General features: G+C 46.8%; 1 protein-coding gene across 3 annotated transcripts in view; it reads right to left on the bottom strand.

The window, feature by feature from the left end:
• The window catches only part of Dus3 (Dihydrouridine synthase 3), an 84865-nt gene that overhangs the window by 53340 nt on the left and 16832 nt on the right, over positions 1–14693 (bottom strand). For all 3 annotated transcript variants that reach the window (XM_065445257.1, XM_065445266.1, XM_065445274.1), the window contains 2 exons: positions 12829–13065; positions 11978–12079 (listed from right to left, as the gene is read on the bottom strand). In XM_065445257.1, coding sequence (XP_065301329.1) covers positions 11978–12079; positions 12829–13065 — 339 coding nt within the window. The remainder of the gene's footprint in view (positions 1–11977; positions 12080–12828; positions 13066–14693) is intronic.

The raw sequence follows: 14693 nt of genomic DNA, 5'->3' as shown, positions 1-14693 counted from the left end.
GTGCCACTGGGAATGTGCTGCTCTACAATGATGAAAAAGATTCCTTCGATTTCTCCCATGCTGAGCAGAATTGAACCCACGTCTCAACGGTTCCTTAAAGACAGCGACCCGACGCTCTAGCAGACTGCACCACAAAAGCACTGGTTATGTGCCCCTTTTCAATGGATGTCTTTCATGCCAATGCTTCAGTGGGCTGCGCCACTAAGCATTTGCTGCTCTTCGGTGAAACTCTCGCCAACTTGGGTCACTGAATACGTGCGACGGGGTGTGTCGCAAGCAAGGGAACAATTCTCAGCCTTTGCAGGCACTTGCTTGCCGGGCTTCTTGTCTTGCAGGCTACGTGTGGACTTCTTGGCAGCACCACCAGGTGGTGCAGTGTGTCCAGAAAGAAGCGCAGGAGAGGAGCCCTGTTGCCACATGACGCGTTTTTATGGGTTCGCATGCACCGGTGCGCCATGCATTTTGGAAGCCATGCGCAGGCTTCATGCAGCGGTTCTAGATGGTGCCGAGTGAAAGAGGAGTCTTACTGTGGTATATCGTATTTCCTCGATTGTAATGCGCACCCGTTTTCCGTGACCCCCAAAAAAAGGAGAAAAGGAAAGCACTCGATGGTAACGCGCCGTGACCTAAAAAAAAAAAAGATCCTTTACAGTACTGCGCACCTCATTCTTTCATACAGAAATACAACTTTCTTTCATTTGGAAAAAAACGAAGATTTACTCCTAATGCACTGAAGTTACGATAAATAAAAGAAGTTGCAGTTTCGCCCGAAAGGTGAAGTATCGATTACGATAGCAAATTAGTAGACAGCTACAGTAAATCCTCGTTAAATCGTACCCGTTCAAACAGTAGCTTCGTTTTAAAAGTAGCAAAGTCAAATCCCCGACTCAGTGGCCATCGAACATAATGTTTTGTATCCGCATAAACCGTACCAGCTTATTGCGTGCGCATCGGTGAAAACGTAGTGTTTCCACTTTTCGTCGCGCAAACACGGCGGTGCGTTGTCTCCATCGGGTGGCCCGGCAGAACAACAATCCTAGTCGACAAGCGTCGACTAACAACACTGATGAGGATGACACGGAAAGCTACAGCACGGGCGAATTAGGCCCGACAGTGGCAGAAGCTACGTGTTACGTCAGCCTCATGAATGCAATCGTCACGACGAGAACAGCACCCAGCAATGAAAAAGGTGCCCCGGGACTTCTGCAGCATTACCACGCACGTGTACGGTGAATACGTAACGCCAACGAGGGATCTGCCATGCGAGTGTTTGCCTAGAAGAGGGGGCTGGCTGAAAAGCTGGCACGCAGCTTCAGCAAGTTTCAGGCTGCTGTCGTCATGCAAGGCCACCGCGGCATCAAACGAAAATAACACCTTTGTTGTGCGAAGTGAATAAATACAGCATGTTTTTTCCCCTTTCATCGCACTCTCTCCGAGTTCCATGTTCCGTTTTCTGCAGGTAAGTGGGTGATCTCAAGCCATTTCGGTTAAACAGTACTACCGTTTAGTATGTACTTTTTCCAAGCTCCAGCCAACTACGGTTTAACGAGGTTTCACTGTATACAAAAAGTAAGGATAGTAGTTTTATCAGCCATATAAAATTTTAAACATTTGCTTACTAGCTAAATTAACAAGCATGGTGTCATGCTTGCACAAGCAAACATGAACATGTCTCACTCAATGAAAGCGGAAACTTTATGAAAACGCTGGAGCGAGCAAGTGCGGTAGCCAGAACGAGGAAATTGACCTTTGTGCGGCCTCTTGCTTCAACACAAACTAAGCGACGAGAACACGGCGCAGTGTGCCTAGATGCCTAGACTCTTGTCTTCGTCACAGATTGTTTTCAAGATAGAGGCCGCGCGGCTGTGACATACGTAGCAGCTGCTGGTGTAGAAGGCCTCTCCTGTTTGCGCCAGTACCGCTCGCAAGTTTCTGGAACTCCGAAAGCCTGTGATGCGGCCCGATGTTCATCCGTCTCCACACACGTGATCGCCATCTTTTTAATTGTGGCATCATGATGAGCTAGGCATGCCTTTGCAGTCGGCACTTCCATGCTGGTAGAGCAAACGCAGAAAACGGAAAGACGGATGATGCACTAACATAAGTTAAAGGAAACAGTGCCTAAGCATACGTACTGTAGCACATGGAGGAGGCTACGGCAGCTAGGCTCGAAGCGCATATGAGGCAGCCATATTAAAATGCCGATTCTGATATGGTAACGCAGATTTAGGGTCGTACTCGATTCGTAAAAAAGTGCGCATTAGATTCGAGTAAGTACGGTACACCTAACACTATATAACTGGTTTTGACGGTGGCAATAGATTGTGCAGCTATACTGATTCAATGCTAAGCGCAATACCGTGCACAGTCATCATGAGGTGGGTTCTGCAGAATTTTTTTGTAGCATGGCTACACAGTAGAAGGCGATGAAGGCACTAGTGGTGTTATATCGAAGTAACTTAGTTGAACAATCTCGCATTCATTTATGTGTGTGCATTTTTTAAAAGCACTCTTCCTCTGTGTGCTTTATATCTTCTGTCATCCAGACGCGCACCCTAGCGACACGTGCCCCTCATGTGGAGACACAGCGACACTCGCACACATGCTCTGGGAGTGTAGAAACACTCCTCCCAACTCTACCTCGGACTAGTGGGAGAAGTCCCTCAGAAGCTCACTATTCGCCGACCAGCAATGGGCCGTCCAGCAGGCCCGCGATGCGGCCGCCAGGTGCTCCCTGTTGGTCCCTAAGAGGAAGACGCCCGGCTACATGCTAAGCATGTCCTGCAGCACCATATTAAAGTTTTCCAGTTCAATCTTATCACCCCTTACTTCTTCCCCGCCACAGGGTAGCAGACTGGATATATACTTTCTGAATAACCTGACTGCCCTTCACACCTTATTTATCTCTCTTTTTCTACTGCTACTTAAGCTGCCATTTCACTTAACCACCAGCTTTTTGAATGAAAGGAGTTCTTGCTTTGGTTAACCCAAATGTGTAGTATTCCTTCCACTGCTAGTATTGCCTAAAAACAGAAGAAGACCGCAGCCTTAGGTCGGTATCAATGAAGAAGAGGTAGAGGTTGCTTCTTGCCATCTTGGCTGGTGTTACGCCTGTGCTACTCACCTTATTTGTAAATATCTGTAAATACAGTGAAGTGCACATACAACAGCTCCCCTTAAGACGAACTTTCGTTTAAAATGAATGAGACCCATGCGACCATCAAAATATACATTATTTCAATGGTGTAAAATCGCATGTATAATGAACGTCTTTGAGCCCTGCCAATCGGTTCTAGCAAATGGACAAGCATACGACCGGCGCCGCGATGTGAAATAACGATGACCTCCGACCCCTTTGCATGCATGGTACGTTTTTCCAAGCCTCCTCGCAGGTGATCTGTCCATATTGTGCCCCACTACCCTCTCCCCGCCATCGTGCTTTGCTCACAAGTGTCAGCATGTGGCTTCCAAGGTCGTCCTCCTGCCCTTCCTTGCAACTCCGCTCCCTTCCCCTCACTCTTTCTTGCAACTTCCTCGCTGTCTCGGCGGGTGCACTATGGCGCCGGCTAAAGTTCAGAAGTTTTGTTTTCTGGCTGTTAGCATAAACCAGGCCTATTCAGACTAGTCTCCATGCTTCCTCACTTCCGCGCTTCGTTCTAGTCGGGTTCGAGTTGTATTCAGGATGGTGGACGGGAATGCCGTGCCTACAGCAGTCACGAAACGAAAAGTGCTGGACATGGCAACGAAGCGAGCAATTTTGACGGAAGTGTCTGAAGGTGCTAAAAACTGTGAGTTGGTTAAGTACAGCATGTCGAAATCAACCATCTTGTCAATTCTGAAGAACAAGGAAAAGATCACCAGCTCTGATGCCGACTTGAGAAACAGAAAATGTCTGTGGAAGGCTACCTAAGCGGATGTAGAGGACGTGCTGCTTAAGTGGTTCGTTGATGCACAGGCTCGTAACATTCCGACAAGCGGACCAATGATGCTGGGCAAAGCCAAAAGCTTTGCGTTCCTGCTAGATTTTCCCGACTTCTGCCCAGGCAATGGTTGGCTACATTGATTCAAAGTGCAGCATCGGATTGTTCTTAAATCGAGTGTCAGTGAGGCGGCTCCGGTAAATGACTAAGACTTTTCCACTTGGCTTGTACGAAACCAAGCCATTATTGTAAACTACGCAGAGCAGGATGTGTATAACACAAGATGAAACTGTGTTATTTTATCAGATGCTGCAGGACAAGATGCACACCATGAAAGGCGGCTTATGCGCTGGAGGCAAGCACAGTAATGTACGCATTGCAGTACTGTGCACTAATATGAATGGCAGTGACCGGCGCGTGCCCTTTGTAATCAGACAATCAAAGAAGCCGCGCTACTTTCGGAGCTATGAACCACTCTAATTGTGCACTACAAGGCACAATACTAAGGCATGGATGACACGCAATTTATTCTCAGAGCGGCTGGGCAAGTTTGACTGCGACATGCAGAGACAAGGCAGGTGTGTGCTGCTCATGCTCGACAACTGCGCAGCGCACCACGTGCAAGCTTCTCTGGTGGCAGTTACTCTACTTTTCCTGCCGCCCAATACCACATCGAAAGTGCAGCCGCTTGATTTGGGCATAATAAGTGCATTTAAGGCATCATATAGGCACCGCATTATGGAGGGCTTGCTCATCACTGTTGAACGCCTGGCTGCCAACTTGCTGCTTCGAGTTTCACTGTATTCAGCAGGTGAGATGGTGAAGGCAGCCTGGGCAGAGGTGATGGGTGCTTGCGTGCGTAACTATTTCTACAAAACCGGCTTCATTGGTGCAATGCCTGAAACTGAGCCTGATGCTTCCGAAGATGATCAGTCCGGCGGCAATTTGTGGCAGCGGGTCGTCGACTCTGACATGGGGGCCATGACACTGGTTGGGATGACTATTTTTGCTGATGAAGACGCTGATATTGTGGAACCGTGCACAGACGAGGGCTTTGTTTGTGAAATGCAGGCAGACAGCCACGCAGAAGAATTGGACAACAATGAAACTTCGGAGAGAGCACCCATAAGCATCTGTAGCAACGAGCTACATAGAGGGCCACAGGCAACTTGTCTATGCCAAGGGCTTCGGCGAAGAGCACGTTTTTGCTTTAAATAACCTGGAGACCACCCTCATTGGTTTTGCACTGCAGAAACAGGCGATTATCATGGACTTCTTTACAAAGAAATAAATTTTGTGTTTTGACTAGCCACTTGTTTTTTTTAAGCTGTGGTCCACTTACTACTAACTCGGGGATATAATAAACAGACGCCGCGTGATGCTGAGGTTCGTTATATGTGGCCTTGACTGTATACATTTTTATGCAACAATATGTAACCTATGGCGGTAGCACAGCCCTTGGGAAACCGCGACATTACAGATTATAGGCTCCCCGACTCATCGGACAGCTCAACAGCAGCAGAAATGGGCTCGGACAGTGATTACACGCTCGTCTGATAACACCACTTTAAGTGCAAGCTTTGCAGAATGTCAGCAGACAATGATTACACTGACAAAAGCAGATGTGGCGAATGGGTCTTCTACAGTGACTACACGCCAACTACAGGAGGAGCGAATATGGATTCGTTGAACAGGTGATCACTGACCGAATGTTTCAATCGAATAGCTTAAGGACATGTGAGAGAGATCCACATTAATGCTCGGAAGAACATCTTGATGGTGGGCGTGAGTTCTCGATCAGTATTGGAGGCTTTGAAAGCTATTCAAGCAGTTGGCAACATTCCAGTTCGCTCATTCCCAGCGTATGGGAAGGACACCTGCACAGGCGTTGTACCAAACGTGGACACTGACATCACGGATGAAGACCTGCAATCTCTACTATCAACAACATCGCGAATTCGACATCCACTGATTTGGCTGCTCTCAGTGCATCAAGTTGGTCTTCAAGTCAGACTCTTTGCCAGCATTGATCAAAGTAGGGTAAGTGAGGCACTCAGTACGACCATACGTTCCACTACCGTTACAGTGTCACAAGTGTTTCAAGCTGGGCCATGTGAGTGCTGTGTGTAGGAATCCTGTATCGTGCCAAAGATGTGGTGGTACTCATCAGATAGAATCCTGTGCGGCTGAAACCATGAAATGTGCGCACTGCTCCAGAGCCCCTGAAGCGACATCCAAGGACTGCCCCAAAGTGGCAGAGGAGAGACGAATTCTGAGAAAAATGGTCAGAGAGAACTCCATGCACAAGGAGGCTGCCGATTCCTTCCGCAAGAAAGGTGCCGGTTGTGGCATTGGCATTACCGCTTCCAGAGTAAGTTCATGTCGAAAGAGGCACTTCCTTTGCGTTCTTGGCTGCAAAACATGCCACAGAAAGAGCAAGGCCTGCACACACAAGGTATGCCTCCTTCAGTACCTCCGCGCCTGCCAAGAAACGAGGCGTCCTCCAATGTGCATCCAACCTCTTTGGCTGCTGAGTGGCCTTCGCTACCTCAACGGGCATCAGGTGGAGATATTTCTTCAGCATTGCCCAAGAGCCAAGAGGGTAATGAGAGGCTTAGAAATGAAGAGGTGACAAGCATGTAAACACTATGTGAATATTGCTCTCCGGATTGGCAACGACAACTGCCCTATCTGTCATGAAGGCATTAGATGCTATGGAGGTGCTATTAGTGGTTCTAAAATAAGGGTAGCAATCATGGCTCTCAAGATAAAACGCTGGACATTGCAACAGAAGAGGCATCATTCTGTTATACTGCAATCAAATGCTCGAGGTCTAAGTGGCCGCATGTTCGACTTTAAGCAACGGGTTTTTAAATACCTCTTCCCAATGAGTGTGATATGCAAGTCAAATCTCACATCACCATTTTGCCTTTCCGGATACGTCCAGCTATGGTTACGTGAAGATGGACATAAGAGCAAAGTGCTAATGTGTATATGTATAGACATGATGTTTCTTAAGCATACAGTCACTCCACATGACAGCAATAAGTATGTGTGTGCGACATTAAAACCTAAAGGGGGCATGACGCCCAATTTTCTGTCATAATCTGTATTGTGCGAGGTAATCCCTGTGTGTTAAAGAACACGTTGGCAAAATTTTAGTGCATTTGAGGCAGCATATAGTTTGAAATTGAATTTTTTATATTACACTCGCACAGCATAACAGTCGAGCAACACTGGCACGCTCGTGAGCCTTGACGTCACAAGATACCAGCTTGCCAAGGGAGCATGTATATTCCGGCAAAGAATCATTTCACCGGTTCGTGCATGTGGGAAACTTTTGCTTTGTTCAGCTTGCCATTGGAATTGTTAAACTTGCAGCGACTGAAACTATGCCACCACAGCACCTACGTAGCGCTGCGGAGTGCCAGAGTGAACGGAGCAAGCAGTGCTTCGTATTGTACTTCAGGTTGCCCAACGAGCCTGTCAAGCATGGGGCTTGGGAGACGAATGTAGGCAGGAAGAACTAGCGCTCATTGGAAGTTTTTGTTTTGTTCTCGGAACACTTCGCGCCAGTCAGCTACAACGACGATTTGCGATCGTTCGCCGAGTTTGGAATGCTCTTGAAAAATCTGAGGCTGCGGCCAGATGTGACACCGACCGTGTTCGCACACCGACCCATCCGGCAGGCAGTGCCCCAGACAAAGGTTAGCCTTGCTTTTTTGTTTACCGATATCGGGTGCAATAAAGTAAGTTGAATAAATGTTCAGCCAAAGCGTATATCGTGCTAAATCCTTGCCCCACGGACACATGTACGCAGACTTTGTTTACATATGCCATTCGCAACTACAGAGGGAATCTAAGAGACATGCATGCATGGAATGCATGCCAGCAAACAATATATGCACGTAACAATTTGCATTGTGCGAAGTAGCACCAGACTTCGTCTTCCGTGAACGACTGGCTATGACGTTTCAAGCGCTGCACGCATGAAACGTCAACAGTGTGAGAAGGCATCAGGAGCATTTTGCGCAACACCAATGTAGCCACCTTACGTTGCCCACATTTACTGCGCTCTCTTCATCTATGGCCTCCAAGATGTGGACGCGGCTGCCAGGGCGCGCGTATCTCCGAGGCCAGGTTTCGTCATTGAGCTGGTGGCGATGAGGTCGAAATCAATATGTGTAGCGTCATTGCTGCTTCTGCTGCTCAAAGATTCGCTGCTTGCTTCATCGCGCGAAGTTGGCATTGTAGAAGATATGGCACACGATATCAGGAGCAAATACGGCAATAAGTGGCAGCTATGCCCCGACCTCGCATGTTGTGGTAGCTGATTTTGTAGCAGACGATGGCTCAGTTGCATGCAGCTCATGATGTCACACATTTCTTGGCAATATGGCAGTGGGTGCTGGAAGGTGGGGCTTAGAGCCGGCGAGTTCTAGCTCATATTTTGCACAGAAATGTGCTTTTACTGCCCAGTTTTTACACGTGTATAGTCATAATAGACCCTCTACTACAATTTCTTCCGGAAGACTGCAAATTGTTGGCTGACCGTGTCATGTCCCCTTTAAGCTGCAGGTGTTTTGTGTTATCGGTGCCTACATACCTCCTAGACAAAGACTTGACCTCTCCCACTTATTGACTGTGTGACGAGGTTCTCTAGTCCCTCATGTTCTTATTGGAGACTTCAATGCTCCCCATCTTTACTGAGGAAGTGCCACAATGAACTGTTGTGGTAGGAACTTGATGGATTTCATAGACACTAAAGGTGTGACTGTCATCAACAGTGGGTCTTCCACCTACATCTGCGGCACTTCTTACAGCAGTTGCTTAGACCTCACTATTGCGTCTAAGAGCCTTCTGCGCTCTGTCAGTTGGTACTCGGACATAGAAACGCATGGGAGCGATCATATGCCAACATATGTGCAGATGAAATGGTTTGTGCAATGAACTGCATCTGCTGTATGCTGAACTGATTGGTCCACATTCACTACATGCGTAGATGAGTATTGCGGGTACATCGCCTCACCATCTGATATGCTAGAGGAGATTATTGTATCGTCAGTGCAGAAGACAACAAAGTTTATAAGTGCACCTACATCAAGAACGAAAATTGATATTGAGTATGAACGGCTGCGAACGATCCGTCGTCGAGCGGAAAGGAAGTGTAGGTGAACTAAATCTTTGGCAGAGGTCTTATGTCGACGAGCTCAACAAAAAATATGATGTCACCTTCAAAAAATGGGAAAGCAACGATGGAGAACGTTCTGTTCGTTGCTGGATGCTCGAAAGCCAGTTTCTAGGATCTGGCATATAGCACGAAGTGTTCGTGCCCCTCCTCAGCAAAAACATCCTTTCCGTGCTCTAGCACTTCACTTATCTGTGACAGAAGTGCAGGCTGCTGAGGACTTCTGTAAGAGATAGATATAAGAGATAGAGTACAGATATGTCAACATGTCTCACATTGGATCGACCCGCACGACCTCCTAAAGATGCTCGTCTTGACCTTCCTTTCATGATGCCGGAAGTCGACGTTGCACTCACAGCTTTAAAGCGATCCGCTGCACCTGGACCTGACGGTATGTCATATACTGCTCTGTGCCACCTTGGCGTGGAACAATGGAAAGTCCTGTTGTCGTACTATAATGCAATGTGGTTGTCCAGTACAGTTCTGAAGCAGTGGAAAACTAGCCGTTTGGTGGCCTTCCTAAAGCCAGGAAAAGCGCTTTATGAATTGTCATCTTACCAACCAGTGGCTTTAGCTAGCTATGCCGGTAAGGTGATGGAACAGATGGTGCTAACTAGATTAGAGTGGTTCATGGAAAAGAATGAGCTTTATCCTGAAATTATGACCAGATTGAGACATGGACGGGTCATTGATCTCGTGTCCACGATAAAACATGCAAAAAAGGAGGCGCCAACTCGTAGGAGCCGTTTTCCTAGATATCAAAGGTGCCTATGACAATGTACTGCATGAAGCCATTCTTGATGCCCTCTATAATTTGGGTATCGGTGGCCGTCTCTACATGTATATTGTAGGCTACCTAGATGGTTGCATAGTCTTCAAGTCCACGAATGATGCGAAACGAGAAGGCACGTTGTTGTCTGCGGAGTGCCTCAAGGAGGAGTGCTCAGCCTGAACCTTTTCAATGTTGCCCTTATTGGCCTTGCGCAAGATAATTCGTGATACAGTATGCATCAGTACCTATGCCAATGACATGTGCATATGGGTATCTGAAGTCACGCGACTACAACTTTGTGCAAGATTACAGTGAGCTGTTTCCTTAGCGTCTCGGTACCTGCAGTGCCAAGGACTGCAACCGGCCACAGATAAGTGTGCTGCAATATGTGTCGGTATCCGATTATTATCAACGGCAATGTCACTTCATATGTGACCCACCATAGATACCTGGGCATTGTCATTGATCGCGGTGTTTCATGGTCGAAGCATGTGGCAATGTTACAGAAGAAATTAACTGGACTTGCTCAAGCTTTTCGCTTTCTGGCTGGCATGAAGTAAGGCACATCTGAGCATTCGCTACTTCGGCTGTACCAGGCTCTCTATGTTGGCTACATTTGGTATAACCTGCTAGTTTTATCAGGTGTGAGCCCGTCATGTTTGCGTATGCTGGAAAGTGCTCAGGCACAGATGTTGAGAACATGTCTAGGGGTTCCAAGTTGCAGCTCGATTTATGGTACAATTGAGGAAGCTCGCGTCACCCATATACCTGTCTTTCTGCGATGAGAACCTCTGCGATTATTCCTGTGGCTACTGTGCCGTAACCCACACCACCCCTTATCGACCCTTCCCAACATATGGCCGGACCGCACTTTTTCGGGAGCCATTAAATGCCAAGAATCTGCCATACCATCATACTTTGCCCCTGCTAACCTTCTTTGTATGCCCACATGGGTGATGTCCAAAATACGGAGCCAGAGCCAGTGCCTGCGATTCTTTTTTCAAGAGCAGATGTCAACTGCCTTTTCTCAAGTGTCATCCGAACAGAGACAGAAAAGCACTAGAACAATCTGGATAATCACCACAGGCGACTCCAAAGATTGGAACATACCATAAACTTTAGGCTACCGTCCAAAATTCAACGCAGCTGTGCCAGCCTCTTGCACAGACTTAGGCTGAGGTGGCATTTACGTGCGGGTACGTGTACCTCATGCGGCGCGCCGAGTCTCCAGACTGTGCACTGTGCAATGTGAAAGAGACTATAGGTCATGTGCTGTGTGACTGCAATCCTCAGTACGTCGAAAAACAACAAAAGTTGAGCAATGACTTTACATACCTCGACAGCCTACCTCTATTAGAGGATGTTATTTTAGGCCTTTGGTCAGATGTTAAATCGTGTTTTAGGGCTATCCAGGCCTTACTTGATTTTTAAAAAAAAGCACTTGATTTTTAAGAAGTATTCCAAATGGCTTACTATATGCTTTACATCTTTTCTCATCATCGTCACCTACCACACGCCTTCTTCCCTCTTTCTTTCCCTCTTCCCCTTCCCTCAATGCAGATTAGCTGGCTAGAGGAATGTACCTCAAGCTGACCTCACTGCACTTCGTATCATGAAACCTTTCTCTCTCTCTCCTGGTTTAGAGAATGCCGATGACAACTTGTGTACAGCACTCTTTCGCAGTCTCAAAACCATGGTGGTCCAATCAAAGGACAGTGGCAGTGCTGATGAATTCCCGCTTGCATGCCACAGGAACTTTTTGTTTCAAAAGTGACCTGTCAGAAACATGAACACTGACTGTGGCATCAATTAAAGATACAGTGGAATTTTGATAAACAGAAATCGCTCAAACAGAACTGCCCTTTAAATGGAACACCATCTTCATAGTTGGTTCGTTTTGTATTCATGCAACTGTATTCAGCTTTGTCTCTCAGTAAATGGAACTCCTGTTAAAACGGAACCAATTTCCCTGGTCCCCTGAAGTTTTGTTTAAAGAGAGTCCACTATAATGGCATTTCATCAGCTACAGTCCCGCTTTTTCTTGTCGTGGAACCTGCCCTGTTTGATGGGATGCGTGGGAGCAAGCACTCGAGTTACCTTCTTGGGCTCCTCTGGTCCCACGTCATCCACACAGTTGTCCAATGACTGGCCATTGGTCACTCCATTGACAGCTGTCCCAGCTGATATTTCCTTCAGGATCTGCAACCGTACATGCACGAACTGTATTTGTGACTCGATCATTTGTAGCAAAGCCCTTATTAGCGTGTGGCAACACACTTAGTATTATACAAATGGAATGAAACATGCAAATTTAGGGCCAATTAATAATCATACCTTATTTTCCATTGTCTTCAGTTCATGCGAAATCAATGCAATTGTTGGTCTACGCTTTGGCCAAATGGCATGCTAGCTCTACAACCAGATGTGTAGTGCCGTGATATTTCACTCTCATGCAATTACGGCTAATAGGTGTACTTCAAGTTTCCCCTGTCCTGTTACACTCTAAAAGGATAGTATAGTGTAGATTTGAAACAAAAGGATTTCCATTTGTATGAACAACACTTTACTGAAAGAAATGCATTATCCCCTCGGAGTCAAAGTCTATTAGACAGCACTACGGCAGCTCTGGTTTGGGTTTCGCTGTGGTCCACAGATTGGATCTGGTTAGCTACCAGCACTGCCTGACGACTATGATGTGACTGCACTGTGAGTGGTGAGCTTATTTTCCCCATGTTAGTGTGTGGTGATACAGCTTTGGAAATATACTTCCTTCTTATGTTCAATGTAGTGTTCACAAACAGGAGTGCTGCTAGGCGTGATATCACAGAAACCACAGGATGCAGAAAAACCCTTCCTAAGAATGCTTTGCCAACTTGTACAACTATGAACATTCATAGGCATGAATTCACTGCAGGAAGCAAGCACGTCATTAACAATTGTGCTAGTACCTTCTCAGATGGTCCAAAGTCAAAGTGCCTTTTCCTGAGTGCCTGCTGGAGTTCCTTGCTCAGGGTGTTGCACTCCCCTGGAGTACCAGAAACGCCGTCGACCAAGTGAGGTGTAGCAGTGGCGCCACCTGGGTGTGCTTGCGCAAAGCGGCAGACAGCGCCATAGCGGCAGCCGCCATGCGCTTCTACCAGAGGGCATTTGTTCCCTAGGTCAGCAGGCTTGGTCGCCAGAAAAGCCTGCGTTATACAGTCAAACGTCAATATAACGATGTCGGTAAAATTGGCAATTTGCTTCATTATATCGAAATTTTGTTACATTGAAATTCCACCTCTATAATTCTCAAATGTTTCAACCACTGTCATCACCTACTCTGGTGCCTGGGACACGCTGGGGTACAAGGGAACGAACAGGCTAATGCATTAGCTCTAGAGTGTACCAACTGAGTGATGGCGTCCTCTTCTGAACCCAACCACTCACACTAGCCATCTCAACACCCCATCAGTTTAAATGCTAAAGACATCCTTGCTCATCAGCGTGGAGTACACAGAACATGCCTGCCGCCTCACCCACAACTTAGCAGGGAAGAGGCCGCCGATTGGCACAAAATGCAGTCTGGGGTATTCCTCCATCTAAAATTGCTAAACGCAATGTATCCTACTCGCTGTAGGGCCAACTGCCCTTGATGCGGTAGCATGCCCACCCTATACATGTAACCTGGGAGTGCACTACGCGCCCTCATAGGCCAAATAGCAATGACACAATGGAGCAGTGGGAGGCACAGCTCCCCAGTTCCAACTTGGCAGGACAAAAGTCCTTAATTAGCCAGGGAAGGCAAGTGGCAGGGGCCAGTGGGGCCCTGGACTGGGGGTGCTTCGACCATCCATCCTTAAAATCTCTTCCTGTCAAATAAGGTTTCTCTCTCTCTCTCTATATATATATATATGTATATATATATATATATATATATATATATATATATATATATATATATATATATATATATATATATATATATATATATATATATATATATATGCAAAGAAGTACAGTTGCCTACAGATTTTTCTTACAAAGAAAGGGCCACAAAATTTTCCGAATTATCGGGCAACCAAAAGAAGAATGAGAAAAAAAATCATTTTATTGAATTTGAGAGTCTGTGACAAAACATACGGTTCCATGTTGTATCGACAATATATTCACATTGGTGGTATGAACCGAAGCTTTTGTGTCCACTCTGCCCCTCCAGTTGATAGTGTTGGCTGCAGTGGGACGACGGGATGACGCTATCTTGAAAAATGCTGGCAGCGGGGAGCAAATGCTTCACCTGTCTTTTGCTTCAACGCATCTCCAAAACTCGAGATTATGCAACCTCCAGTACCAAAGGTGCAGGAAAACGGCACAGATGATGCCACGCCATCTCAGCATGCCTACGCTTTGCACATGAGGCAGATTACTTTTAACCCTTTGACGGTCAATGACGTAAATATACGGCGCCGGGAACAAGTCCGAAAATGGTCAATGCCATATATTTACAGCGCCGTCTGTACGTTTAAAAAGCGTGCCAATTTCCTAACTTTTTTTTTCTGCCATGTGCTGCCACTATGTGGGGATACAGGGAATTATTTGCATGCGCCTCCCTCTCTTGGTTTTCGTTGCATGGTTTGTTTTAGCGCTAGTTTGCTCCCGCGTGTCTATATACCACTGATGGCGCATTGGCGAGTGCGCGGGCGGGCAGCCGTTTGGATTTTGTTTCACAGGCAGTTTCGGCTTTTTGCGCTTGCGAAACTGATGGCTATCTCATTCCTAATTGCTCAAAGGGCGACCGCTTGTTTCTCACTCGTTTAGTGCTCACAGGGGTGCGCAT

The sequence above is a fragment of the Dermacentor albipictus genome, chromosome 1, assembly GCF_038994185.2.
Source record: "Dermacentor albipictus isolate Rhodes 1998 colony chromosome 1, USDA_Dalb.pri_finalv2, whole genome shotgun sequence".
In the NCBI taxonomy this organism is placed as follows: domain Eukaryota; kingdom Metazoa; phylum Arthropoda; class Arachnida; order Ixodida; family Ixodidae; genus Dermacentor; species Dermacentor albipictus.
Note: the sequence above shows the minus strand (reverse complement) of the source record. Positions and strands in the feature narration are given on the sequence as shown.